The sequence below is a fragment of the Papilio machaon genome, chromosome 6 (genome assembly GCF_912999745.1).
Source record: "Papilio machaon chromosome 6, ilPapMach1.1, whole genome shotgun sequence".
Classification (NCBI taxonomy): domain Eukaryota; kingdom Metazoa; phylum Arthropoda; class Insecta; order Lepidoptera; family Papilionidae; genus Papilio; species Papilio machaon.
Window position 1 is genome coordinate 4,555,776 of NC_059991.1, and position 27,931 is coordinate 4,583,706.

At 40.8% G+C, this 27,931-nt stretch overlaps 4 protein-coding genes across 12 annotated transcripts; 2 read left to right on the top strand and 2 right to left on the bottom strand.

Annotated features, from left to right (window-relative positions):
* The first annotated feature begins 773 nt into the window (after nucleotides 1-773).
* Nucleotides 774-10,469, top strand: LOC106714777 (peptidyl-prolyl cis-trans isomerase G). 8 transcript variants are annotated; one of them, XM_045678234.1, is made up of 15 exons: nucleotides 774-859; nucleotides 2,447-2,536; nucleotides 2,653-2,775; nucleotides 3,672-3,842; nucleotides 3,991-4,112; nucleotides 4,409-4,578; nucleotides 4,861-5,020; nucleotides 5,269-5,366; nucleotides 5,664-5,699; nucleotides 6,247-6,349; nucleotides 6,785-6,901; nucleotides 7,325-7,399; nucleotides 8,491-8,619; nucleotides 8,714-8,835; nucleotides 8,956-10,469. In XM_045678234.1, exons 1-15 carry the CDS (start codon nucleotides 854-856, stop codon nucleotides 10,323-10,325), a joined length of 2,892 nt encoding a protein of 963 aa, XP_045534190.1. In that variant the 5' UTR covers nucleotides 774-853; the 3' UTR covers nucleotides 10,326-10,469. The 8 variants fall into 8 exon arrangements, with proteins under 8 accessions (XP_045534190.1, XP_045534191.1, XP_045534192.1 ...); XM_045678235.1 differs by having other exon boundaries at nucleotides 811-1,099; nucleotides 4,421-4,578; XM_045678236.1 differs by having other exon boundaries at nucleotides 811-1,099; nucleotides 4,424-4,578.
* Nucleotides 10,470-10,621: 152 nt separating this feature from the next.
* On the bottom strand, nucleotides 10,622-14,459 carry LOC106714994 (keratin-associated protein 19-2-like). Of its 2 annotated transcripts, XM_045678242.1 has the most exons (4): nucleotides 14,245-14,459; nucleotides 11,677-11,800; nucleotides 11,065-11,379; nucleotides 10,622-11,028 (listed from the first exon to the last, which is right to left on the bottom strand). In XM_045678242.1, exons 2-4 carry the CDS (start codon nucleotides 11,798-11,800, stop codon nucleotides 10,727-10,729), a joined length of 741 nt encoding a protein of 246 aa, XP_045534198.1. In that variant the 5' UTR covers nucleotides 14,245-14,459; the 3' UTR covers nucleotides 10,622-10,726. The 2 variants fall into 2 exon arrangements, with proteins under 2 accessions (XP_045534198.1, XP_014363654.2); XM_014508168.2 differs by having other exon boundaries at nucleotides 10,631-11,379; nucleotides 14,245-14,456.
* Nucleotides 14,460-20,170: 5,711 nt separating this feature from the next.
* LOC123721088 (collagen alpha-2(IV) chain-like) lies at nucleotides 20,171-24,443 on the bottom strand (the record flags this gene model as incomplete). The annotated part of the gene is made up of 5 exons (XM_045678407.1): nucleotides 24,431-24,443; nucleotides 24,047-24,337; nucleotides 23,683-23,859; nucleotides 20,917-21,552; nucleotides 20,171-20,796 (listed from the first exon to the last, which is right to left on the bottom strand). Coding segments are annotated over exons 1-5 (1,743 nt in total), but the record flags the coding sequence as incomplete, so codon positions are not given.
* An 800-nt stretch (nucleotides 24,444-25,243) lies between these two features.
* On the top strand, nucleotides 25,244-27,448 carry LOC123721089 (cuticle collagen 3A3-like). Its single transcript, XM_045678408.1, has 5 exons — nucleotides 25,244-25,277; nucleotides 25,427-25,539; nucleotides 25,922-26,057; nucleotides 26,770-26,883; nucleotides 27,255-27,448. The coding sequence occupies exons 1-5, from the start codon at nucleotides 25,244-25,246 to the stop codon at nucleotides 27,446-27,448; spliced, it is 591 nt and encodes a 196-aa protein (XP_045534364.1).
* The last annotated feature ends 483 nt before the right edge of the window (nucleotides 27,449-27,931 follow it).

Sequence of the window (27,931 nt, forward strand, 5' to 3'; positions counted from 1 at the left end):
TCTGCGTTTCGGCTGATGAGTGTTAGTGCTGCAAGCGAAAATTTAGTCTTCCTCCCATTCTTACCAGTTTCAAGGAATTATTTTGAAAGAGGGGAAGAGAGAAAGTATGAGAAGAGGCAGTGAATTTGGCGGAGAAGAAGACGTTTGAAATGAAGATCTATCCTTTGTTTGTACGTCACATCGTCTGTCCATTTAAGAGAGATAACGCATCTGCTGAAAAAATATAAACATATTGCAGATGATGAGTGTCGGTGGCACAATGGCTAAGAACCAGACTTGTGGTCGGCAGGTCAGAGTTCGATCCTCGCTATGTACCATTATGTTTTTCGAATTTCATAACATATACATTTATCCAACCATTCCATATTGGACCAGTTAAGCAAACGTGGTTGACTGTAAATACCTAAGGTCTAGCTACCACTAGCTACTACTCAATACTTTAATTAAAGATAAGAACTTATAAGAATATTGCCATCTGCAAAATATCAATTTCTACCTCAGATTAAGAATTCTACCGTTGAATGTTTTGGCCTCCGCCCCCCCACCGTGCGGGTTGATGTCACTGTCAGATTGTCAGGTATAATGAAGGAATAAATACCTAAGGTCTAGCTACCACTAGCTACTACTCACTACTTTAATTAAAGATAAGAACTTATAAGAATATTGCCATCTGCAAAATATCAATTTCTACCTCAGATTAAGAATTCTACCGTTGAATGTTTTGGCCTCCGCCCCCCCACCGTGCAGGTTGATGTCACTGTCAGATTGTCAGGTATAATGAGGCAACATTATACATGAGGAGCGTTTGGTTTTGGAAGGTCGGCGAAGCCAAGAAGCCATCTTGTTTTTTAATATGGCGGTTGGTCACATTGCTTAATACGTTGTTCTTGTGATTTCTGTGCAAGTAGTCTTTAAACAAAATGGATATTTACTTTAAAATAATATTCACGATTAAAGTAATTTAAAGGACGACAATAATAGTTTAGATAATAGTAAAAAAAAAACAGTTTGTGGCGGCTTACGCCTTCACAGGCTATACGGAGTCATTTGCTTCTAATTTTATTGATTTTATATATTGTTAAAAATGATGATGTACACGGTAAGATTTTGTCTTTTTTATTTTGCCAGAGAATTAAAACACCTTTCTATATGAAAATCTTCTAAGTTGTTCTTTATTTTTCGCTGATTTACTTGTACAAATCATTGATGTACATTCGATTGTTTTAATTAGGTTATAATACCGAATTATCATTTTGGTTGTAGCGTCTATTTTTAATAACTGTCTATTAAATATACAATAGCCGCAATTAAAATTTAAGTGTACCTCAAACATTAATGAAGATAGTTTATCTTGTTTGTAATAAAGCCTATGTATAATGCCTGCTTGCACATAGTTGTTTTTACTTCATTTTTTCGTTTACGTGAACGTCTTTAGTTGAATAAGCCTTTTAAAATATGTCTAAAAATACCATATTAGAAGTAAACAAAAGTTTTCTTTTACAAAATAAAACTAACCTAAGACAAAGCATTCTCAACGCTACTATGAAATTTTATGTAGGTGTGGAAGAGAACACACAAGTTTTTCTGCTTGTTTGTATTGATTAATTTTTATAAAGTAAAATCCAGTTAAAGTATTAATAAAATGGTTAACTTTTTGATATGTCAAATATGTACTACTTATGCTATAATAGCTTGTTAACTTTATGATAGTAATCCAATGTTAATAATCTTTGAAATCTTAACTTCTACATTATACCTGTCTTCTGTGAGGTAGTCATCACTGGTAAAGTTTGTTCATTGGGATTGCCCAATTGCATTTTATGGAGAAGTTTGTGGTATCTACTAAGTACTGTTATGTTAATAAAGTCCTTATTCAATTTGGGAATACAATAAAAATCTTTAATATTTATTGTCGATTGTTTAATATCAAAATTACTTATGGATTTGGCAAGTTACTATGGAAATATGAGTTTTAACACATTGTTGACTGGCAATTTTACTGAAAAACAATCAGATAAAGAATCCGCATATAATTCATTGAAAGATTCTTCATTACCTTCTGTCATCGTTTTTTTTAATTTTTTATCAATTATTAAATATTTTTTTTTAACAAAAGATTTGGCCGGTCTTATAAGCGAGAGAAACAGTTTGTGTTATACTGACTAACAATTGCACTTTATGCTCGCCAACAGAGAAAACAACAACAATGCGAAAAAACAGCGCATCATGAGTTTATTCGTGGCCAGTCAGTAATGTTGGGCTATAAAAACATTGTGACCAGTCAACAATGTGTTACATACAATATTACATCAATTGCTATGAGCACATTAGTTTAACAGATTTAAATTATTATTTGCAACAAGCTGCATAACTTTAGTTAACATTTTATAATCACCAATTTTTAATAAGAAAGTATGAGCTACATGTGTTATTTTACCACATACAGGGAACCAGCACCGAGCAGGACACCCGCTTCAGCGACAAGGAGAAGAAACTGATGAAGCAGATGAAGTTTGGAGATTGTTTGACTCAACAGGTTATATTCTATTTTTTTTAACACCCGATTTACCATGATTTTATTTTTAACACATTTAGGTATTCCAAAATCAGGGTTTTTTTAATTACATTATACAACATTTATTTTGTTATCAGGTGGACATGTCGAAGGTGAAATTGGACGTGCTGAAGCCATGGATCACGCAGAAGATCACTGAAATTCTCAAGATGGAAGATGATGTAGTCATCGATTATGTCAACAATCAACTTGAAGAGAAGGTGATTAAGTCCTAATGTTTGTCTCTAATTTTTAATGTTAATAAAAAAAATGTAATCATTGCAGTTTCTTTACAGTCAATTTTGAAATAAACAATAAATATTGAAAGAGGTATGACTGTTGTTAAGAAACTGCAATTGAATGTTGTCAAATGTATATTGATTTGGTATGGATATTTTTATGGTCCCCACCGGCTAGCGCGCCGCCGTCACCGCCGCCTGCCGTCGCCAGCCGTCGCAGCGCGCCGCGGCCCCACTCTTACGGACGCCATTAGCATTCTCAATCGGTATTTACGGGGAAATTACTTAATGCTAACTCAATTAAAACCATAAGCGATATGGCGATATTTACTTGAGAAGAATCGATTAGGAAGTCCGGAAGACGTTAAGAGAGCAATCTGACTCGCGGTGGGGAAGTCGCGTTCGTTAGGACCTGCGTTCAGCATAATGTGGTTGTGTTCGCAAACCCCTTACAGATGCAAGAGCTTGAAGAGCGAAGAAAGAAATGTACGGTGGCGGTGTGAGGTCGCGGCGGTAGCGGAGCGGCGAGCGGGCGTCTCCGTCGCGAGGCGGCGGGCGCGCGGCTCGCGTCAGCGCAGCTCGCGGCGGTCAGCCCGCGCCCTGTCCCTCACCGTATCTTATCTACCTGTGTTCATCACGGCTCTCGCTTCCCTACCCGAGTCATTTTGACGCCCTGTCACATCCGCGTTACATCAATATAGCGGCATAATATGGCACTCTTAACGTCCTTCAATTATATGTCTCCGACAATTTTTGTAACCGATATAGTAATAGCGAAGGGATATTCGAAGCGAGTCCATGTGTATATAGTTTGTTAAATTGAACAAATTAATAATTAGAGAATGTTTTCTTTCCCGATCCGTATCCTCGGCTCCTAGTTCCCTTGTCCAAAGAAAATGCAGATTAACTTGACGGGATTCCTGAACGGCAAGAACGCCCGGCTGTTCATGGGCGAGCTGTGGGAGCTGCTGCTGAGCGCGCAGGCCAGTGAGAACGGCATCCCAGACAGCTTCACGCAGCAGAAGAAAGAAGAGATCAAGAAGAGAATGGTGAGTCATTATATAAAACAATTTTACATGTGCACATTATAGAGACACACAATTTTTTATCATTTAATATAATGGTAATACGTGGGTTTAAGTTCGCACTGTTTTTGGTGCAAATGTGAACAAATGTATTAAATGTGGTATTTGCCAGGAGGAGCAGAAGGACAAGGAGAAGGATCGCCGACGGTCGAGGTCGCGGTCGCGCAGTCGCCGCAGGTCGCGCGAGCGTCGCCGCTCGCGTACCAGGTCCCGCGATCGCTCCAGTGATAGGAAGTTAGTATCTAATTTGTACCTAAACTACTAAATTTTTTATTCCTTTGTCAAAAAACATTGTATTATGATTTATTCTGGAGTTTCAACTGATGTCATGTGACAATTATGTGTACTATAATATATAGTACACATAATGGTACAATAGTAATTATTAATAATTTCGTCGTTAAGTACGTAAAGATACGTTACTTTAATAGTTAGGTTGCCTTAAAAATTATTACAAATTACGTTTTATTAAGAAAATGTGAAAACACTTCAATAAAATAGTATAGAGCAGTTTTTATAGAGTTGAATAGAAAACATGTTAGCAGGCATCGCAACGGCGGCAGTCCGCGTCGTTCCCGTCGCCGCAGTCGCAGTCGCAGTCACAGCCGCAGCCGCGACCGCAGCCCCGCCAACAACACCAGCGCCAGCGCCAGCGCCAACACCTCCAATATTGACGAAATTAAACTACCCGACCCTAAAGGTTTGTAAATATTACACAGAAATTTTGTACATGATGACACTTGGAATTAAAGTAAATTGAAAAACATTATAATAAAAGAATACTGATTTATAAATAGTACAGTTATCTTTCTCTACTTTTTATAGATACTTAAGCTTTATACTGCTTACTAATAGTTTCTTTTTTACAATCCTTTAATGTATATTTTATTGTATTTCAGTTTAGTTAAATTCTTAAATTTATTAGGTATTAATTTTGTATAAATAGTAAATTGAGTATTTAATTTTTTTCTATTCATTAAAGAAAATGGCAAGTCACCAGAGAAGAAAGAAGACAAGGAGAAGATGGAGGATGATCATAATACTTCTGCAGAGAATGTAAAGGATGACAAACCCGAGGAAGCACCAAAGGAGGAGAAGCCGGAAGAAGATGGTCACAAATCTAGATCCGCTTCACCCGCTAAGTAAGTTATATTGAATATACATTTTCAAAAGTACTTATAAATTCAATAGATTTAAATAATTATCAGATTGTAAGTAAATTTATAATGTAATTACTCTTACAATTACTCTTAAAAGAAACGATGTAATGCAGACATGGAAATAATTTCCGCGGCATAAAACAAAAAAGCATCCGAAAATAGGTTCAAAAGGCAAGTTGCTTGAGAAAAAGGTTTTTTTTAAACAGATGGTAATTTTTTTTTATAATTAGATCGACCGGAGGCGGCGCTGAGAAGGAAGCTGAGGCAAAACCACCAGAGAAAACAAGACACTCGTCGAGCGAGAGACGCTCATCTTCGGCCTCGTCTCGTAAGTTTTGTTTACAACTATATATGATGCTGCTTAGTATATTTATCATGAAGTTCTTCATCTAGATTTAAATCAATCCATTTAGTTTAATTTAGTAGCCCATGATCAATTAAAATTTAAATTGTGAAATTGTCATGACCATGTTTATATTATTTAAAAATGTACTTAACAATAATAATACAAAAAAAACTTTTGGTTGACATCTATTTAAGAAAAAGGGTATAAGGTTTTTCCTAGATATGTCTAAATGTTTTGACAGATTAAAATTTGATTTTTTTTTGTTGTATCGTCAAGTAGCGGTCAACGCCGCACCACACGGGGTATCGGCCACTAGTAAGTTTTCATTGAAGATTAGTTGTTTCGAATGTTTTGTTTTTATTTCATGCACGTTGTCGTATTTTTTTTTACATGTTTTGAGACAGGGTGTTTAAATTAGTATATTATCACAAACTTTACGTTTTTAAACGGTATTAACAAAAGTTTTCTAATCAGTTATGAAACTAAAAAATAAAATTAAAAAATAGCATAAACTTACTAACATATTTCTGATTTTTAATGATATGAAATATTCAACAAATTATACTTTATAGAAAAAAGAACAAAAAATACAATTATCTAGTGTAAAATTTATTGTTAGGATGTGAAAGCGCAAGTTACGGGACTTGAAATGTTAAAATCTTAAGTAAAAGTCAATATTTTATTTAACTTTATGTGCTATACAATTCAGATGAGTGTCGTATTGTAGTTAGGTGTTTGATTTCGAGTTACTGTGTATCTTAAGTTCCTTCCGTATATTATGTAAATTGATGTCAGTTGAATGTGTTACATACTGCTGAACTGAACTGATTGAATGAATGAAAAACAATGTGATTTGCTACAGATGGCAGCGCTAAGAAGCGGTCATCACACAAGAAGCGGCAGTACCGCTCCAACCGCGACTCCTCCACCAGCGTCAGCCCGCGTCGCAGCTCGCGCAGGGAAAGGTACGCCTCACAGAGAATGGACTTTACCTAAATGTGACTCAGGTATATGCCGAGACGAGCACGACCAAACTAAGAACTCGAAGCGGTTCATGGCATTTTTTAACAACTCTTTCTTATATTTATAGTGGTAACATTGCTATTATCAAAATGTATTAGCTACTAGCTTTTACCCGCGACTCCGTCCGCGCGGAATAAAAAATAGAAAACGGGGTAAAAATTATCCTATGTCCTTTTCCTGGTTCTAAGCTACCTCCCCACCAATTTTCAGTCAAATCGATTCAGTCGTTCTTGAGTTATAAATAGTGTAACTAACACGACTTTCTTTTATATATATATATAGATGACAGATCAAGATGTCACATGGGAGACAGTAATTAGATTGTTTTCTAATATTTGGTATTTTAATTTGAATGGTTGTTTTATATTTGATTGTAGAAGTAAATCTCGGCGTCGCAGTCGTCGCCGGTCTGTAGACCGCCGCGAGAGAGAGCGCGAGCGGGAGAGGGAAAGAGAGAGGGAGCGCCGCCGCCGCGAGAGAGAGAGGCGCGACAGGTAACTTCAATTGACGCATTGTATCCACTCTTATTATATTTATTTATCTTTACAATTATGTTACTATTGCATTTTTCTTTATTAAGTAAAAAATGATAATATTGCAATTCTTAATAATGATCGACAAATATGATTTTATAAAATGGTATTAAAATGTAGTCGAAAATATACATTTAAAGTATATGAAAAAGCTACTACTACACTACTATTTTAAGGTTTAAGACCTATTTTTGTTTGTTTATATTATAAAAGAGATTGTGTAAAAAAGATGCTGTGTTATATAAAATCTTATTTGATCGGTTAATTTTAGCGTTTATTTGAATTTTGGTAGTGTATATAATGCATATTGCATATATAAATTCGGTAGCTGTTACAAGTGCTAGCACGGCGTTTGGTTTAACGGCTTCTGTTTATCCACGAAAGGTCCCGAGAGCGTCGTCGATCGCTCGAGAGACGTAGACGTTCACGATCGCGCTCTCGACGACGTTCAAGAGACAGGTAATATTTATTTTTTTAAGTATCCGGAAATGCTTTTTAACTAGGAACGCACGTTTTATACTTTGTATTCTATTAACTAATTGTATGGAATCGACATCTCTGATCTGATGTATGTATTGTTATTAATAACTCGCAAATAGCAAGCAATCTGAAATATCTTAGAAAAATTATGAAGTAATTGTCTGGTACTAACTAAAGTTGAGTTTCGGCCTTAGAAAGTACCAATATTATGAGTGTCAACATAAAACAAATAATGGTTTATCTTATAGAGAGTAAAGAGCTATCATATCCAATCAAAATAGTAGGATCAAATCAGTTCAGAGTTGTGGGTGTTTTACATATTTTCTTTGTATATTTTGGCTAACTATATTAAATTAAGAATCTTAACGTGCGTCCCTAAAATTTGTTCATCATATTCATATACATATGCCTGCAAAAAGACAGCATATTAATGCTTAACTCATTATAGATACTTAGTTAGGAAACTAGGAACTTTTTCCTTTAAAACGTATCAAATAATTGTGTTTGTCTGTAGCATGCGTGACTTAAACTTTGAAATAATTTTTTTTTAAAAATGCTTGCTGGCGTCGATGTTATTAACCTAAATTTCATAGAGTCAAAATGTCTCACTTTCTCTATCACATTCATCATACCACCATGCATGCTGTGAATGTTTTTTTCAGTTCTTAAGTCCTATGACTGAAACTCGATCGGTGCTTATAAAAGACTCAAAAAAAAAAAAAATTAGTTAACAAGTTACAGTTGTTATTCTTCTGTTCATAATATTTCTGGGCAGTGTAACAGACATTATGGTAAATTAATACCATAAATCAATGGTGGATTTTGAGAGCAACAAGGTTTTCAGCAATATCGTAAAATTAACTTAAAACTGCTAAATTAAGATATATACAAGTCAACAACTGAATAGCTACGGTGGCAAGGAAAGGCAAAGCCTTTCTTATCTTTTATCTACTTCAATGTGTGTAGATGATGATTCTAAAGCTATCAAGTAAGCGCCGTCCGAGGTGATCAGTTTTGTAGGGCTGGAATTGCAGTCAATGCCATCAATGGCTAAGATGTGAATGTGTTAGGTCACGTGACCGGCGGCGCTCCCGCTCGCGCAAGCGCTCCCGCTCGCACCGGCGCTCCGGCAGGCGCTCCCGCGACCGCCGCTCCCGAGACAGACGCTCCAGGGATCGCCGCTCCAGGGACAGGTCCAGGTAAATCAATACGTACAATTATTCAAATCTGTATTACATATATTAGGAAATACACAAAGATTTCTACTTTTTAATTTATTAATGTTTTCTGTAGGGAAAGAAAATCGCGTGATCGTACCAGAGACAGGAGGTCGAAGGAGAGGAAGTCTCGTGAAAGAAGGTCCAGTGACATCATTAAAGAACGCTTGGAAAAATCTGTGTCTATACCAAGAAAGGGTCGGTATTAGCTTTATTAGATGATTGGGAATGTTGTATGTACTTTGCTTATTATAACAGCATTTAGCGGTCCGCTTTATTCCGCTGGTGTCGTGATTTGAAGTTCTATTTTTTTTCCAGAGAACTTTGAAAAATTACCAAAGCCAACTGAACGTACTTCCATCCCACCCGAACAAAACTCCAAAGAGCATGTTTCGAGTTCAAGTCGAGAATCTTCGGTTGCAAATGATAAATCTACTGCGCTTAATGACAGTCGACCTAAAGCAGCTCAAGTTTCGGATGACGAAGACCGAGAAGATTTTCTACCCATCCCTAGCACAAGGGAGTACTCTAAGAGTTTGTCTCGTACCCCATCGCCTTACTTAAGAAAACTGGAAGTTGAAAGTAACAAAAAATCCGATAGATCCGCGGATGATGCTTCTGGAAAAGAGCAAAATGAAGAAGAAACCAAAACGCAAGAAGCTAAAAAGTCAAAACGAAAAGCTCACCAATCGGATAGTGAAAGCGAAACTAGTGAGGAAGTTGCTAAAGCTAAGAGTAAGCCGAAGCTTAAACGGAAGGAGAAAACTACCGCAAAGAGAGCTAAAAAACCTAAAAAAGAAAGCTCTTCTAGTGACAGCGATTCGGAAGATTCATCTTCTAGTGACTCTGAAGAGGATAGAAAGAAGAAAAGTAAGAGAAGCGCTAAAAAGAAGCTAGCAAAGAAATCTAAAAAGAAGCGCAATCGGTCTTCGAGTTCGGAATCCAGCTCAGAAGAGGAGGTAAAACACAAGAGTTCAAAATCAAAACAAAAGAACATTCCAGAAGAATCTGATTCTGAGAAAAAGCCGAAAAAGAGGACCAAAGAAACAAGTATGGATCGCTCAAAAACTGAAAAGCTAGACAGTAAACAGTCAAAGTTGAAAAAAACTGACAATTCAGAGGATTCCCATGACGATAGTTCAGATAGTGATGCTAAATCTAATAAGAAGAAAGTTGCAAAACATGATTCTAGTAGTTCGGAGAAAGAAATAAAACGAAAGAAACTTGAATCTGCGAAAGAAAAAGCAGTTTCTCCAGAAAGTGTGAAGCCTCGCAAGGGCGAGGAGAAGCCTGGTAAAGTAAAGCATGTGGAGGAAACAAAGTCTAAATCCCGCGAAGAAAATGAAAAGAAAGGGAAGAAACGAGAGAAGGAGGAATCTTCATCTGATAGTGATCATGTATCGAAAAAGAAACCTAGAAAGAAAGTTTCTGATTCTGACTCAGATTCAGAGAGTGATGAACCCAAGAAATCTAAGAAAACTAAAAAGCATAAGAAACATTCGAAGAAACATAAGAAACACAAGAAACATAAGAAATCATCGAAGAAGAAGGATGATTCTTCAGATAGCGAGGAAGGTGAAGAAGAAGAAGAGGAAGGAAGAGTAAATAATGAAGACCTGGAGAAGAAGTTACGCGAAAGAGCGTTGAAATCCATGAAGAAGCAGGCGAGTGCGTCCGGGTCCGATTAGAAAATCTCTTCGTTCGTAACATTTTCGTGTAAGTTTTCACTTTGAATGATTTAATTTTACGATATGTAACAATTTAAGATACTATGGCATATAATTTACATAATACGTGAATGTCTTATTGTTAGTAATAAAATTTTGAACATTTGCAATGTTTTATTTATGACCTAAACATACCTAAGCCTAAGTACATTGTTCATAAAATGTTTGAGATGTATAAGAAATATCAGTGAGCTTTTCAGTGAGATTTTTCATAGGTAGGTGACATAATATTTTATTTGGATTGAGATTTCTTCACAAAGAATTAAACTTCAAAAATATTACTTAAATTTTACTTTGGAAAATACTTTGGTACTTAATTGTATAACATAATGCCTAGATATAAAAATATTTGTAATTTACTCCTATCTCCTTGTATATCCTCTATAACCGTTCACGTAGCTCGGAGTGATGCTGCCGCTTTTGTATATGTTACCGGGTTGATAGTAGCCGTAGCCCAAATGATTGGATCCTTGGTAGTATGGATTGTTATATCCACTGTAGGAACCTAAACCTCCGTTGCCACCGTAGCCTCCGTAACCTCCATTACCGCCAAAACTTCCGCTACTTCCGTAGCCTACGTTACTTCCGTAGCCTCCGTTACTTCCATAGCCTCCGTTACTTCCGTAGCCCCCGTTACTTCCATAGCCCCCGTTACTTCCGTAGCCTCCGTTACTTCCGTAGCCTCCGTTACTTCCGTAGCCTCCGTTACTTCCGTACAAATTTGGATTGTATCCACCGTAACCTTTGATGCCGCTGAATCCCGAGTTCCCGGCATATCCTGAGTTCCCGGAAAATCCCGAGTTCCCAACATACCCGACACCGCTGAGAGGGCGTGCAGATCCCACGAAACCTTCACCACCACTATAACCAGAATACCCAGCAGTCGGATAGGTATTATGTCCAGAAATGCCGCCGTAATTTGCATCAGATTTGTCGTTGATCAAGCCAAAACCGGTGACGCTATATCCATAACCGCCAGGTGAGCTGCCGCCCCAGTCGGAGTACTGATGACTATCTGGAATGAATCACGATTCAATATTCTAAACATCATGACTAAATTTATATTTTTATAGATTTTACATTGTTATTCATAGTCGTAAATTATATTTTCTGTGACGTACTAGTAAATTATTTGCCAAGGTCTCAAAATTGATCGCAATAACTAATGACGATAGAGCAATGGAAATTTTATAAACGATATTTGAATTTTTATTCATTGCGCAAATATTTTTATTTTAATTTAGGTAAAAATGTAGGTAATACAAGTAACGCTAAGAAAATAATAGGTTTATTAACATAGTTAAATACATACGTGAACTGGCAGCCGTCTTTAGATCATCCTTTTCAACCTTTTCATTACTGGTAAACTCTCTGTTTTTTGGTGCTGCATTGATACAGCAAATAACTGGTAATAAAACAAATATTTTGTAGCACATCTGAAATAAAATAATGAATGCACAATTAAATTTTGTTCATAATAAGAAAAGCTAAGTCATCGTAATATAAGAAAAAGGTAACTTTGGAGATATAGAAATACATGTCACATAAATAATAGCACGGATGTTTGCAAATTATAGTCAAAAATGGTGTGAAGGTTTTCATTTGCGTGGTAACTTGACCTTAAGATCCTTAACACGATAATCATCGACGTTAGAATATTCCCACATTTACATCTCAACGAAGTACAGTCAACGATTCATTACCATGGTTCAAGAACAACACATACGTACAGCTATTGTTTAATGTGATTTATTATCACATTTCAAGAACACTATTATATGTTCTTAATTTGAACTTCCTGAATAATTGTGGATAAAATATTAAACGTAGCGTAGTATAGAAATCTAATTAAGTAACCTTCAAATGACAGAGTTAATTACTAGTCGTATCGTACACAACATACAATTTAGTCTCACTTCGCGCGTTCACATTGTTGTTTTCAGTTAACGACAATTACACACTACGCCCCGTCCTTTATTATATTACTTATAAAATATACTTTTTGAGATTTGTTTACTATTCGTCTAATTATGCATGAGATGAACATATATTGGAACAAGTATCTGGGACGCGCTGATATCGCGGTAAAATCGGAAAAATCATAACTATTCAGATACTGTCATATTTTAAATACAATTCTAACTGTGTGAAAATAGAATCGGCTATCGGAGTATAACGATAAAATAAAATAAATGCGTACGTATCGTTTCTACAAGTCAATAAATAAAGAATCTTTATGTCGTATAAAAGAAAAATATTCCAACAAAAATCTACTACTTACAATCTTAATTTAAAATATGGAATAAAGTATGAATAATTGTGCGTGTAAAATGTGACTCAGAATGATGTCCACACAATTATAAAAAAAATTGCATTGCTTTGAAACACAAACAGTTTTTGTTATAAAACAGTCGGTTTCATGGCAACTTTTCAAGAAATATAGATTACAATATATTTTTGTTTCGATATTTAAGCTTTGGAAACGTTCGTTGTTTGTTATTTACTGTTTATGTATTTATAGAAGTATTTACCTATAAACATTTAGTTTATGATTACATATTTATTTTTTCCTTAACTCCCTAGTACAGTTAGCGACAGGTACGCGGCCGACCGAAAATAACTATTAAGTCAAAACATAAAGGATTATAAAACCCCCTTTGAGTGAGATAAGGCCACGGAGATATGATGAAAATTACGTTAATGTAATCTTGGTTGATGCCCTCCATTTTCTCAATAAAGGTGTAATGAGAATTAACACCAAACAATTTCTTTCTTTGACGTCCTTTTATACTACACACTAGCACCACAATACTTTCTTATTGAACTAGAACTTCCCTTATAAAGCTATTTTTAACTTGGTAATTTACCAAGGAACGGATAATTGCCTTTATTTTATTTTTAATTTGCACGTAAGACATAGCGAAGCTAATTATTTCGTAACTTATTTTTTTTTTAATTAATAGGTGTAGCAGGAATAAAACACTGAACGGCGACTTCGTTTTTGATAATTAAATTATAAAATTATTTGAACCTATGGTTTGAACGTTTTTATCCGTCCTTAGAAATACTATTCGTTTATATCGAAATACGAGTTATTCGAATGTTTTTTTGTACAAGATTCATAAAAAACTTTAAATAAGACGGCAATAACAGAAAAAAGGGAATATTACTCGTAATGTTCACTATAGACTATAGGAATGTCAATAGAATCGTTAATGTTTATAGAAAGTGTGCCTGTGCTTCGAATGGGAATATGCGGGTATAAAAATGGGTACATTTGCCTCGGACGTAATGTCGCATCGATATTAAATACTATATTCTGTAATATTACGCCGGCAACGGTATCAGTTTCAATACAATTTTTTTTAAAGTATAAAATTGTTTTTTTTTTTGTATATAATAAGGGGGCAAATCAACAGCGGTTCGCCTAAAATTAATGGTATGACTTTTTCCATAAATGTGTGGTCGTTTCTTTGATGTAAACTTATTTATCTGTTTCGAAAATAGCTATCAGCTATCAGGAGTGAGCTTTTACAATTTTTAATTGCAATTTTCACATTGTAAATCAATGCGAAAATTAATTAAAAATTGTTTAAGATAGATTTTTTATTCAATCGGGGAAGACAGACATAGATGATAATATACAACACTGAGAATAAATAGAATTGTAAAATTTTATGTTTATATTATGTTTTCCTTAAAATTAAATTCTTTTTATTATAGTCAACAATTTTTAGTTGGTTGCATATAACAAACAATAAAAGTATAACCATATTTTAAACAAGGTCTTTAGTAGGATAATTTTAATAGCATAATTAATACGTTAACAAAACTAGCTTAAATATCTTCAGTACTAATGATGATGTAATAATATACTTACATTGGTGTTTATTGTTGTAAGTATTGCGAATCACTGTCTGCACTGACACTCGTAGTGCCCTTAGCGGATAGGAGATGCGCTCTGCGTGCGTGCACATGCGTCCCATGGCTTATAAACCGTGGGAGTTTTTGCTTGTAATTGACAATGGTCTCCTCGGATTTAATGAGTCACTTTGTAGTCAAACTGTCCTTCACTAAGATGCCATGATTCCATCTAAAACGGACACAATGTGTCGTTCTACAAACATTATTATTTCATTGTCTGTCTATTCGAGTTTTTATTTACAACTTCCTAATCATTAAATTAAACAGTAGGTGAGCTGTTGGGAGGTCTAATGCAAGCTGAATAAAATGCAATGAACCAAATAGATGTATTCAATACGGTGCTCCCACATTGCCGTTACAAAATGTTTGTAAACATTTTCTAACATAAAAATATTTACTCACAAATGTTGTCAATTAGTGCTCGTACACTAATAGAAAATGTTTACTAATGTTTAAACCCCCCCCCCCCCCCGCCCCCGCATCTTCGACGCAACGCATACCCCGCCGCCACCTTTATAAAAGGTTTACAAACAAAAGGTTACGCATGCTTTATTTTGTTATAATTTGTTAACTTAATGTTAGTGAACATTTTCTAACATGAAAACATTTTTAACATTTGTGATTAAATGTTTGCCAACAAATGTTTACTAATGTTACTAAACATTTTCTAACGGCAATGTGGGAGCACCAGTAGGAGTATTTTATGTTGATTAAAATTCTGTTTAACAGTACATAGATCTGATAAATATATAGTTTGGAAGATATCACAATCACTAACAATTAGCAAGGTTCTTACTCGACAAAATTGACAAGGACGGGAAGGGTACTGACATAAGTAAATGACAGAAAAGAGATCAGGCGTATATTCTGTGCCACCCGGTGGAACCGGGTTACTAATAGTCTATAGAAGCTATTACAAATAGCTTAGAGGTAAAAAATTATGAAATAATAAAATTCTCGTATTTCTATTTATTTATTTATTTTCGATAATTACAAAAGGTCCCTGTCGAAAGTACTAAAATATAAAATATACTATGGTACAAACATGTAACACATTTTTGTAAACATTACATACACATGTACTATTTATTACATAATTCAATCCATCTTTTTATTTATTAAACGTAATTTTGTTCAATAAATATATAAACTATACAATTTTGAGATCGTCCAAGGTAAGTTATCAGACAGTCTCAAAATTTATTTACGCATTTTATCACTTTTCTCTCCCTATTACCATTTTTTTATAATTTATTTTTCATACATTAACTTAAGGTCGTGACAGTTTTTCTTGATTTAACATCTTTTATTAGTTTACGACGTACTGCTATTTTCCTTGGTTGGCTGGGGGGCTCACTGGGTACTTTGCTTACTGGCTGGCTGGCAGGCTCACTGTCTATTTTATTCGCCGGCTCACTGTCTGGCTTGCTGGCCGGCTCACTGTCTGGCTTGTTGGCCACCTTAATGTCTGGTTGGTCCGACGTCTTACTGGTGGCCTTGATAAGTGGCTGGGTAGCTGGATGGCTTGTTGGTTTTATTTGATCTTTCAACAGAGTTTCTAGTTCCGATAAAGTACGGATTTCACGTAAATCGTTTAATTTGATGTCGTTCATTTTTAAGTCGTTTACATTGCGTGCGCCATTTAGTCTTCCACGGTATCTGTAAAGGCCCCTGTTCGCTTGGCACTGGGCGCAGTTGTAAGGCACAGGTACTGCAGACGGGAAATTTTGCTGTGCGGTTTGCATATCTGTTACATTCCCCGGACAGCTCGGTACAAACACCACGGGTATAAATCCTATGATACCATAAGGAGCGTATCCCTGATTTACCGGGTAACCTTGGCCTTGTTGCGGTGACATTGCTGTCGAGTCATTCTTCCCTGGCTGGAGCAAATAGCACGGGCACGATGAAGGACTTGGCACGATAGGCAGAGGGTACGGTATAACGTATATAGGGAATGGGGGCATCTGATTTACAGGAGCGTATACTGGAGGTTGTACTCCGGTTCCTGAGGGCTGGCCAACTGAGTCACCGCCTGAAATGAGACAATATGTTATTAAAAACCGTATGAATAAACATTACAAAAGATGTTTAAGACGAATATGCTTGACGTAGCAGTATTGCGTATTAAGAAATGCTATTTGGTGGGTTATAGTCTTTGTTCAGAATTTTGACCAAACAATTATTATTATACGAAAAGTGGTTTTTATTTTGCTGTTCCTCCTATATAACGAAAATCGTTTGAACGTCAAAAGGCGTTGGTATTGTAGATTGATACGTAGGCGTAAAATCGCTGTACAATGATAAAGATAGGTAAAGATTGTAACTGTATTTAAACCTATATACATAAATAAATAGTGAGAGTTAAAGCTCAGGTAACCCAAAATCGATTTTTATTTCTAATCTAAAGAAATTGTCCTAACAAAGAAGTGTATCGCAATGTGCAATTCGTTGCAAGATATTAATTATCTGAGTAATATATTAACGTCAAAATAGCATATCAACTATATTGATTTAATACGTACTCGAAACTTCAGAATTTCACGATGTTATAACAAAACTTTACGGCATGTAATATAAAAATAATTACCATCTGTTGATCCTGGGTATCCGGGCTGGCCTGACGGTCCAGGGTAACCTGGTTGATCTGGATATCCAGGCCCGCCGGGTTGTCCGGGTGTGCCTGGTTGTCCTGGTGTGCCTGGTTGTCCTGGAGTGCCTGGTTGTCCTGGTGTGCCTGGTTGTCCTGGTGTGCCTGGTTGCCCTGGTTGTCCTGGTGTGCCTGGTTGTCCTGGTTGTCCTGCTGTGCCTGGTTGTCCAGGCTTCCCTGGGTATCCTGCGGGACCTTGTTGTCCTGGGTAGTCTGGTTGACCTTGTTGTCCTGGGTAGGGATATCCAGGTCCGTCTGTTTGTCCTGGCATGCCCTGTGGTCCTGGATAACCTGGTTGTCCCGGCGCTTCTGGTTTACCTGGTTGTCCTGGGGAACCAGGTTGACTTGGTTGTCCGGGATATCCAGGTCCGCCTGGTTGTCCTGGAGTGATCGGTTGTCCCGGAGTGCCTGGTTTACCTGGTTGTCCCGGGTAACCAGGTTGGTTTGGTTTTTCGGGATATCCAGGACCGCTTGCTTGTCCTGGATAGCCTGGTTGACCTTGTTGTCCTGGGTAGACTGGTTGTCCTGAAGTGCCCGGTTGTCCCGGAGTGCCCGGTTCTCCCGGAGTGCCTGGTTGTCCCGGAGTGCCTGGTTGTCCCGGTGAACCTGGCGTACCCTGTTGTCCTGGATAATAGCCTGGTTGACCTTGTTGTCCCGGATAATAGCCTGGTTGACCTTGTTGTCCTGGGTAGACTTGTTGTCCTGGAGTGCCCGGTGATCCCGGAGTGCCTGGTTGGCCTTGTTGTCCTGGGTAAACTTGTTGTCCTGGAGTGCCCGGTTGTCCTGGAGTGCCTGGTTGTCCCGAAGTGCCTGGTTGTCCCGGAGTGCCCGGTTGCCCCGGAGTGCCCGGTTGTCCCGGAGCGCCTGGTTTACCTGGTTGTCCCGGGTAACCAGGTTGGTCTGGTTTTTCGGGATATCCAGGTCCGCTTGCTTGTCCTGGATAGCCTGGTTGACCTTGTTGTCCTGGGTAGACTGGTTGTCCTGAAGTGCCCGGTTGTCCCGGAGTGCCCGGTTGTCCCGGTGTGCCCGGTTGTCCCGGAGTGCCCGGTTGTCCCGGAGTTCCTGGTTGTCCAGGCGTGCCTGGTTTACCTGGTTGTCCCGGGTAACTAGGTTGACTTGGTTTTCCGGGATATCCAGATCCGCTTGGTTGTCCTGGCGTGCCCTGTTGTCCCGGATAATAGCCTGGTTGACCTTGTTGTCCTGGGTAAACTTGTTGTCCTGGAGAGCCCGGTTGTCCCGGCGTGCCTGGTTTACCTGGTTGTCCCGGGTAACTAGGTTGACTTGGTTTTTCGGGATATCCAGATCCGCTTGGTTGTCCTGGCGTGCCCTGTTGTCCCGGATAATAGCCTGGTTGACCTTGTTGTCCTGGGTAGACTGGTTGTCCTGAAGTGCCTGGTTGTCCCGGAGTGCCCGGTTCTCCCGGAGTGCCTGGCTGTCCCGGAGTGCCTGGTTGTCCCGGAGTGCCTGGTTGTCCCGGCATGCCTGGTTTACCTGGCTGTCCCGGGTAACTAGGTTGACTTGGTTTTCCGGGATATCCAGGTCCGCCTGATTGTCCTGGTGTGCCCTGTTGTCCCGGATAATAGCCTGGTTGACCTTGTTGTCCTTGGTAGACTGGTTGTCCTGAAGTGCCCGGTTGTCCCGGAGTGCCCGGTTCTCCCGGAGTGCCTGGTTGTCCCGGAGTGCCTGGTTGTCCTGGAGTGCCTGGTTGTCCCGGCGTGCCTGGTTTACCTGGTTGTCCCGGGTAACTAGGTTGACTTGGTTTTCCGGGATATCCAGGTCCGCCTGATTGTCCTGGCGTGCCCTGTTGTCCCGGATAATAGCCTGGTTGGCCTTGTTGTCCTGGGTAAACTTGTTGTCCTGGAGTGCCCGGTTGTCCCGGAGTGCCTGGTTTTCCCGGAGTACCTGGTTGTCCCGGAGTGCCCGGTTGCCCTGGAGTGCCCGGTTGTCCCGGAGCGCCTGGTTTACCTGGTTGTCCCGGGTAACCAGGTTGGTTTGGTTTTTCGGGATATCCAGGTCCTCCTGATTGTCCTGGCATGCCTTGTTGTCCCGGATAATAGCCTGGTTGGCCTTGTTGTCCTGGGTAAACTTGTTGTCCTGGAGTGCCCGGTTGTCCTGGAGTGCCTGGTTGTCCCGGAGTGCCTGGTTGTCCCGGAGTGCCCGGTTGTCCCGGAGCGCCTGGTTTACCTGGTTGTCCCGGGTAACCAGGTTGGTTTGGTTTTTCGGGATATCCAGGTCCGCCTGATTGTCCTGGCGTGCCCTGTTGTCCCGGATAATAGCCTGGTTGGCCTTGTTGTCCTGGGTAAACTTGTTGTCCTGGAGTGCCCGGTTGTCCCGGAGTGCCTGGTTTTCCCGGAGTACCTGGTTGTCCCGGAGTGCCCGGTTGCCCTGGAGTGCCTGGTTGTCCCGTAGCGCCTGGTTTACCTGGTTGTCCCGGGTAACCAGGTTGGTTTGGTTTTTCGGGATATCCAGGTCCGCCTGATTGTCCTGGCATGCCCTGTTGTCCCGGATAATAGCCTGGTTGGCCTTGTTGTCCTGGGTAAACTTGTTGTCCTGGAGTGCCCGGTTGTCCTGGAGTGCCTGGTTGTCCCGGAGTGCCTGGTTGTCCCGGAGTGCCCGGTTGCCCCGGAGTGCCTGGTTGTCCCGGCGTGCCTGGTTTACCTGGTTGTCCCGGGTAACTAGGTTGACTTGGTTTTCCGGGATATCCAGGTCCGCCTGATTGTCCTGGCGTGCCCTGTTGTCCCGGATAATAGCCTGGTTGGCCTTGTTGTCCTGGGTAAACTTGTTGTCCTGGAGTGCCCGGTTGTCCCGGAGTGCCTGGTTTTCCCGGAGTACCTGGTTGTCCCGGAGTGCCCGGTTGCCCTGGAGTGCCCGGTTGTCCCGGAGCGCCTGGTTTACCTGGTTGTCCCGGGTAACCAGGTTGGTTTGGTTTTTCGGGATATCCAGGTCCGCCTGATTGTCCTGGCATGCCCTGTTGTCCCGGATAATAGCCTGGTTGGCCTTGTTGTCCTGGGTAAACTTGTTGTCCTGGAGTGCCCGGTTGTCCTGGAGTGCCTGGTTGTCCCGGAGTGCCTGGTTGTCCCGGAGTGCCCGGTTGTCCCGGAGCGCCTGGTTTACCTGGTTGTCCCGGGTAACCAGGTTGGTTTGGTTTTTCGGGATATCCAGGTCCGCCTGATTGTCCTGGAATGCCCTGTTGTCCCGGATAATAGCCTGGTTGGCCTTGTTGTCCTGGGTAAACTTGTTGTCCTGGAGTGCCCGGTTGTCCTGGAGTGCCTGGTTGTCCCGGAGTGCCTGGTTGTCCCGGAGTGCCTGGTTGTCCCGGAGTGCCCGGTTGTCCCGGAGCGCCTGGTTTACCTGGTTGTCCCGGGTAACCAGGTTGGTTTGGTTTTTCGGGATATCCAGGTCCGCCTGATTGTCCTGGAATGCCCTGTTGTCCCGGATAATAGCCTGGTTGGCCTTGTTGTCCTGGGTAAACTTGTTGTCCTGGAGTGCCCGGTTGTCCTGGAGTGCCTGGTTGTCCCGGAGTGCCTGGTTGTCCCGGAGTGCCCGGTTGCCCCGGAGTGCCTGGTTGTCCCGGAGCACCTGGTTTACCTGGTTGTCCCGGGTAACCAGGTTGGTTTGGTTTTTCGGGATATCCAGGTCCGCTTGCTTGTCCTGGATAGCCTGGTTGACCTTGTTGTCCTGGGTAGACTGGTTGTCCTGAAGTGCCCGGTTGTCCCGGAGTGCCTGGTTTTCCCGGAGTGCCTGGTTGTCCTGGCGTGCCTGGTTGTCCCGGCGCGCCTGGTTGTCCCGGCGTGCCTGGTTTACCTGGTTGTCCAGGGTAACTAGGTTGACTTGGTTTTCCGGGATATCCAGGTCCGCCTGGTTGTTCTGGCGTGCCCTGTTGTCCCGGATAATAGCCTGGTTGAACTTGTTGTCCTGGGTAGACTTGTTGTCCTGGAGCGCCCTGTTGTCCCGCAGTTCCAGGCTGCCCTGGAGTGCCTTGTTGTCCCGGACTGCCCGGTTGTCCCGGAATGCCCGGTTGCCCTGGAGTGCCCGGTTGTCCCGGAGCGCCTGGTTTACCTGGTTGTCCCGGGTAACCAGGTTGGTTCGGTTTTTCGGGATATCCAGGCCCGCTTGCTTGTCCCGGATAGCCTGGTTGACCTTGTTGTCCTGGGTAGACTGGTTGTCCTGAAGTGCCCGGTTGTCCCGGAATGCCTGGTTGTCCCGGAGTGCCTGGTTGTCCCGGCGTGCCTGGTTGTCCCGGCGTGCCTGGTTGTCCCGGCGTGCCTGGTTTACCTGGTTGTCCCGGGTAACTAGGTTCACTTGGTTTTCCGGGATATCCAGGTCCGCCTGGTTGTTGTGGCGTGCCCTGTTGTCCCGGATAATAGCCTGGTTGAACTTGTTGTCCTGGGTAGACTTGTTGTCCTGAAGTGCCCGGTTGTCCCGAAATGCCTGGTTGTCCCGGAGTGCCTGGTTGTCCTGGTTTGCCCGGTTGTCCCGGAGTTCCTGGTTGTCCCGCAGTGCCAGGCTGTCCTGGAGTGCCTGGTTGTCCTGGAGTGCCTGACTGTCCTGGAGTACCTGGTAGTTCAGGCTGCTGAGGTTTTTCTTGTTGAGTTGGCGGAACTGTAAGTTGTCCTGTAAACATCTCATTGTTTTAACAATATCGTCGAATCTGGATAAGCCCTCCCAAGTAGGGTTGGCGACAGGCAGGCGGCCGGCCGTAAAAACTAAAGCCAAAACTTTAAGGTTTTATAACCTTGTGTGCCGACCCCACGTGAGTGGGAAATGGCCAGGGAGATGATGTCGAATCTGGATAAGCGAGAAACCTCTAAAAGCGATAGTCATAGCCCGGTTCCGACGAATTTGGCCCCTAAAACTTCTGTATGTGAGAAATAGAATCCTTTATATGTAAGAATTGTGAACCTTATATTTTTGTATGCGGACCTCTGTAAGTGAGATGGTTACCTACAAGTATATTTCTAAACATATTATAAAAATGGTGTGTCTGTTTATAATATTAAAAAAAGAATTTTTCGTTCACATTATGTATTTGCCTAGCTGATGACGTTAAAACATTTTTTTTAAATTTTGTCTCTATGGCTGTCCGCAAGCCCGCGTTCAGGTTACGTTTTTTTTGGAACGTCTGGACCAATTTTTATGAAATTTCATAAGCATATTCAGTAGGTATGAGAATCGGCTACGATCGATTTTTCATATCCCTGTCATTTTTATGTGGAATTAAGGACGGAGGGCGGGCAACACCTAATATTAATATAAATAATAAACTAACATAGGTAACTACTAGCTATCTAGTAGCTAAAAAAATAACTTGAGAGGTGTCAAGGGACACCCGGATGGAACGAAGTTCCTTTCGATTAATTAGTGAAGGAACCAATGTTTATTCAATGAATAAAAAACTTAAGTCTTCACAAGAAGTACATTTTATTTCTATGAATTTTCGTTATACAGTGCAACCTTAATATAACGTACCTAAATATAACGACTTCCTCGATTTAACAAATTCTTCGTAATCTCCTTGAATTATCCATAAGGGTCAATATAAAATATACCTTTACATTGCGAACATTCTTTGCGTACAACCTCTTTATAACGAATTTTCAACTATCAAGTAAAAGTATTCATACCTCTAATTAACGAATTGTTGTTGAATTAATCATTGTTGTTTTGATGGAAAGTAATGTAAACACCTCTGCTCGTCACTATTCTTAAAGATTTAAGTTAAAATGGCTCAGAAACGTAAAAGGTGTTCCTTATCGGTCGCAGAAAAGCGAAACATCATTAATTATGTTGACCAAAATCCCATGCCGAAAAAATTAGACATAGCTAATAAGTTCGGGATTCCCGCAAGTACATTGACTACAATTTTAAAATTTAAAGATAAGTTTTCAGAAGAAAGTGGTTTGAATGTAAACAGTAAAAGATTAAAATCATGTGAGTTCAAAGACGTAGAGGAATGTGTGTCTTTTACCTCTTTATAACGAATTTTTGACCAATCTAACCTCAACATAACAAACCTCAGTTCAACGAATTACTTGATATTACGAATATTTTCTTGTTCCCCTCCGATTTGTTATATCGAGGTTGCACTGTATATTGTCACGTCGTTACCATGGTGAAGTAGCGCTCATTCGTCGTTAACATACTATAGCAAAAAGTGTTGTGACAACTTTTCGTAAGAAATTTTTCGTCTAGCCCCCTTTCACAACGCGCGATAAGGAACTTCGTTCCAATAATATACCTAACTAACATTGTGACACGAGAATTTTATATCCATATATATATATAAGAAAGTCGTGTTAGTTACACCATTTATAACTCAAGAACGGCTGAATCGATTTGACTGAAAATTGGTGGGCAGGTAGCTTAGAACCAGGAAACGGACATAGGATAATTTAGGCTACTTTAATATAAAAAAGCGTTAACACACACTTCTTTATAAAGCAGGATCACAGTAATCATGGCGTGTTTTTAAATAATTATTTTTGTAAAAAACCCTATACATTACAACATGCTTTAGGCTTCATATTATCAAGAAATTAAATATAGGGGTTTGTAAATTGAGCAAAATGTTGTGCGAGAAAGGGACAAAAATTGCAAGCATATAGCAGCAAAGATAAAAAGTAAGGGTAGTTTTTAGCCAATGACGAAAGCCTTCTTTGTCATTTGAATTCCTTGCGGATAAAGCAGCATGGAACAGCTAGTTCTACAATATATCAATACCATTAGTACAGCAAAAATATTTACCTTGTCCGCTCCCTGGGTTATAGCTGCCGTCGGGTCCAGTGTTTCCGGGCCCTTCTGGTCCACCGGGTCCACCGGGACCGCCGGGTCCTCCAGGGCCACCAGGTCCTCCAGGGCCGCCTGGGCCACCTGGGCTACCCGGAGTTCCTGGGGTACCAGGTGTACCAGGGTAGTAGCCACCTATCGGAAGGAGATAAAAAAAATTGTAAATTATGATAAAAAAGTTGTAACGAATCTCACTATTCTGCTAATACAGTATTTTCCTATACACTACATTATAATAAACCCAATGTTTCCTTTTTCCTTGGCCAATCAACTAAACTCAGTACTGTAAAAACAGCTGTTTCGATTCGATTCGAAAATTTACCTTGTCCAGATCCTGGATAATAACCGCCACCTGTACCGGGACCGCTAGGACCATTTGGTCCACTGGGACCTACGGGACCACTAGGGCCGGCAGGACCGCTAGGTCCACCAGGGCCATTGGGGCCTCCAGGTCCACTGGGACTTCCGGATCCACCCACAGTGCCGGGAACACCTGGACCGCCGGGACCACCAGGTCCTCCGGGACCACCTGGGCTACCCGGAGTGCCTGGACTGCCTGGGGTACCTGGTGTCCCTGGCGATCCTGGGGTGCCTGGATAGTAACCTCCTTGACCTGCCGAAATAATTACACATTTTTTTATAAAAAAATGAATCAAATACTTAAATCATTTATCGGTTGTTTCCCATCTGATCATAACGTGACTACGTCCGCGCGGCATAAAAATATTATTGGTAGCCTATGTGTTCTTACAGACTGTGTTCTACATCTTTTCCAAATTTTATTTAGATCCATGCAGCCGTTCTGGAGATAATCATTCCATCCATTAATTCATCTAAACATTTGCATTTATAGAAATACGGGGCCATCTACCAGATATCTGTGCCAAACCGTCGTTATCGTTGAAGTTGAATAATAAACATCTATAATTTGCAATAACAAATATTGATATCTCCCCAGTTAAACAAAATGCATACAAAATTTATTAAGAATTGGTTCAGTAGTTTTGGAGTTTAGAGCAAACATACATCCTGATACGAAATCTTACTAATATTATAAATGCGAATGGTTAGATGGATGGATGGATGTTTGTTTGATGATATCTCCGGAACGGCTGTACGGATCTTGATGAAATTTAGCACAGATGTAGAACATAATCTGGAAGAACATATAGGCTACTATTATACATATGATTACGTATTTTTTAACAACTTATCCATAAATACAAAAGATATGGATAACAATTGTTTAGTCGATTGCATATGGCTGAATAAATATCTGAATACAGATTATCACCTTGTCCACCGCCTGGATAGTATCCACCGCCTGAGCCGGGCCCTGATCCCGAACCTACAGATCCAGGGCCACCTTGACCTGTGAATAAAAACAAAAATATAGAAAATGATAACACACAGTTGGCCTTGAACTTCGTCCGCACTGGTCGAATTCGAAGAACTTATATCATAATTGGACGGAAAATCTGCGGTTGGTAATTTGTCTTAATCCTTATAAGAAAACAAAATGAACCAAGATAGGTTCTTTCATTCAATTCCGAGTACCAACAAAAAATACTAAATGTTAGAGTTCACTCTTATCTATATATGGAGGATTGCCTTTGTAAAAGAAAGAGTTACGGTAGATACATCAGTTTCAAGTGTCATTGTACTATACCTTGTCCATTGTCTGGGTAGTAACCGCCTTCAGAACCTGAACCTGGGCCACCAGGACCGCCTGGTCCACCTGGTCCGCCTGGTCCACCTGGTCCGCCTGGTCCGCCAGGACTTCCTGGGCTGCCTGGTGTGCCTGGTGTGCCGGGGTAATAACCTCCTTGCCCTATGATATACAAATAATCGATTCAAAATAATATAGAATTAATATTGTAAGGTAAGTATTGCTTTGACATATGTTCTTATGTGTTTTGAGTTGGAATTTTCATATTATATTTTCTTGGGACCGTTCCTCAGTAATTCTAAATTGATAAAAAAATAAAGACCAGTCAAATTCGTCACTAATTACCTCCTGGTCCATTGGGTCCTCCAGGACCATACGGTCCGTTAGGACCTCCAGGTCCGTATGGTCCATTGGAGCCTCCCGGTCCGTATGGTCCGTTAGGACCACTTGGCCCGTAAGGTCCGTTGTTGCCTCCTTGGCCGCTCGGTCCATAAGGTCCGTTGGAGCCTTCAGACCCGTTTGGCCCAGAGCCACTGGGTCCATACTGTCCGCCTGGTCCTCCGGGGCCGCCTGGTCCACCAGGCCCGCCTGGAGTTCCTGGAGAGCCTGGACTGCCCGGTGTACCGGGAGTGCCTGGGGTGCCGGAAGTGCCCGGTGTCCCCGGGTAATAACCGGGTCCATACGGGCCATTAGGTCCATTTGAAGCACCTCCACCTGAAAATCAATTAAGATTAATTTTAAACGTGTCTACCGGATCCACTAGGCCCTTGTCCTGAAATTAAAATATTTAACAAATTCGACCAACGCCCGTTATTATCAGTAAAATATAAAAAAAAAATCGCACACTTTCTATTCGGATATTAAAAATAATATATTACATATTAAGTTAATAGAGTTTGGCGTGCAAAAATTGTTTTAACTGCTCTTCCACTTAATCTCAATAAAAAAAGATAGTCTGATAAGCATACCTTGTCCACCGCCTGGATAGTATCCACCGCCTGAGCCGGGCCCTGATCCCGAACCTACAGATCCAGGGCCACCTTGACCTGTGAATAAAAACAAAAATATAGAAAATGATAACACACAGTTGGCCTTGAACTTCGTCCGCACTGGTCGAATTCGAAGAACTTATATCATAACTGGATGTAAAATTTGCGGTTGGTAATTTGTCTTAATCCTTATTAGAAAACAAAATGAACCAAGACAGGTTCTTTCATTCAATTCCGAGTACCAACAAAAAATACTAAATGTTAGAGTTCACTCTTATCTATATATGGAGGATTGCCTTTGTAAAAGAAAGAGTTACGGTAGATACATCAGTTTCAAGTGTCATTGTACTATACCTTGTCCATTGTCTGGGTAGTAACCGCCTTCAGAACCTGAACCTGGGCCACCAGGACCGCCTGGTCCACCTGGTCCGCCTGGTCCACCTGGTCCGCCTGGTCCGCCAGGACTTCCTGGGCTGCCTGGTGTGCCTGGTGTGCCGGGGTAATAACCTCCTTGCCCTATGATATACAAATAATGGATTCAAAATAATATAGAATTAATATTGTAAATATTGATCTGACATATGTTCTTATGTGTTTTGAGCTGGAATTTTCATATTATATTTTCTTGGGATCGTTCTACAGTAATTCTATATTGATAAAAAATTAAAGACCATTTAAATTCGTCACTGATTACTTCCTGGTCCGGTGTCCCGGAGAGCCAGGAGTATCCGGGTAGTAACCGGGTCCATACGGGCCATTGTTTTTTTTAAACCTATCAAAAAATTTACCTTGTCCAGATCCTGGATAATAACCGCCACCTGTACCGGGACCGCTAGGACCATTGGGTCCACTGGGACCTACGGGACCACTAGGGCTGACAGGGCCGCTAGGTCCACCAGGGCCATTGGGGCCTCCAGGTCCACTGGGACTTCCGGATCCGCCCACAGTGCCGGGAACACCTGGACCGCCGGGACCACCAGGTCCTCCGGGACCACCTGGGCTACCGGGAGTTCCTGGTCTGCCTGGGGTACCTGGTGTCCCTGGCGAGCCTGGGGTGCCCGGGTAGTAACCTCCTTGACCTGTCGTAATAATTACACATTTTCTGTAAAAAAATGAATCAAATACTTAAATAATTTATCGGTCGTTTCCCATACGATCATAATCTTCGAAAAAAAAAATACATGTTATTACTAGCTGTCGCCCGTGACTCCATCCGCGCGGCATAAAAAAAACATTATTGGTAGCCTATGTAATAATAATAATAATGTCCGTGAATGGATTAATCGCGAAGAGCCTCGATCACCACCTAGAGAGGCTCTCGCTCGGTAAGTGGGTGAAGGGCCAGGCACAGAAGGCGGTACTCCTGAGCACGGCACGCATTGTGAGGAGGTTTCTGTCTCTGGAGGCCTAACCGCCGGTAGCTTGGGCCCAAGGCTCCGCTGCCGACGTATCCAGATTTTTTATAATATTGTTTAAGATTTTATTAAGAAAAATATATAAAATTAAACAAGAAATAAATATGTGGAATAATAATAATAATAATAAGACA

Coding starts and splice junctions, on each gene's coding strand:
- LOC106714777 (XM_045678233.1), top strand. Junction 3,843..3,990: donor AAGAGATCAAGAAGAGAATG/GTGAGTCATTAT, acceptor GGTATTTGCCAG/GAGGAGCAGAAGGACAAGGA. Junction 5,021..5,268: donor AGATCCGCTTCACCCGCTAA/GTAAGTTATATT, acceptor TTTTATAATTAG/ATCGACCGGAGGCGGCGCTG.
- LOC106714994 (XM_014508168.2), bottom strand. CDS start 11,800: ATGTGCTACAAAATATTTGTTTTATTACCAGTTATTTGCTGTATCAAT. Junction 11,380..11,676: donor AAAGACGGCTGCCAGTTCAC/GTATGTATTTAA, acceptor GATTCATTCCAG/ATAGTCATCAGTACTCCGAC.
- LOC123721089 (XM_045678408.1), top strand. CDS start 25,244: ATGAACCAAGATAGGTTCTTTCATTCAATTCCGA. Junction 25,278..25,426: donor GTTCTTTCATTCAATTCCGA/GTACCAACAAAA, acceptor AACCGCCTTCAG/AACCTGAACCTGGGCCACCA. Junction 25,540..25,921: donor GTGTGCCTGGTGTGCCGGGG/TAATAACCTCCT, acceptor CGTTTGGCCCAG/AGCCACTGGGTCCATACTGT.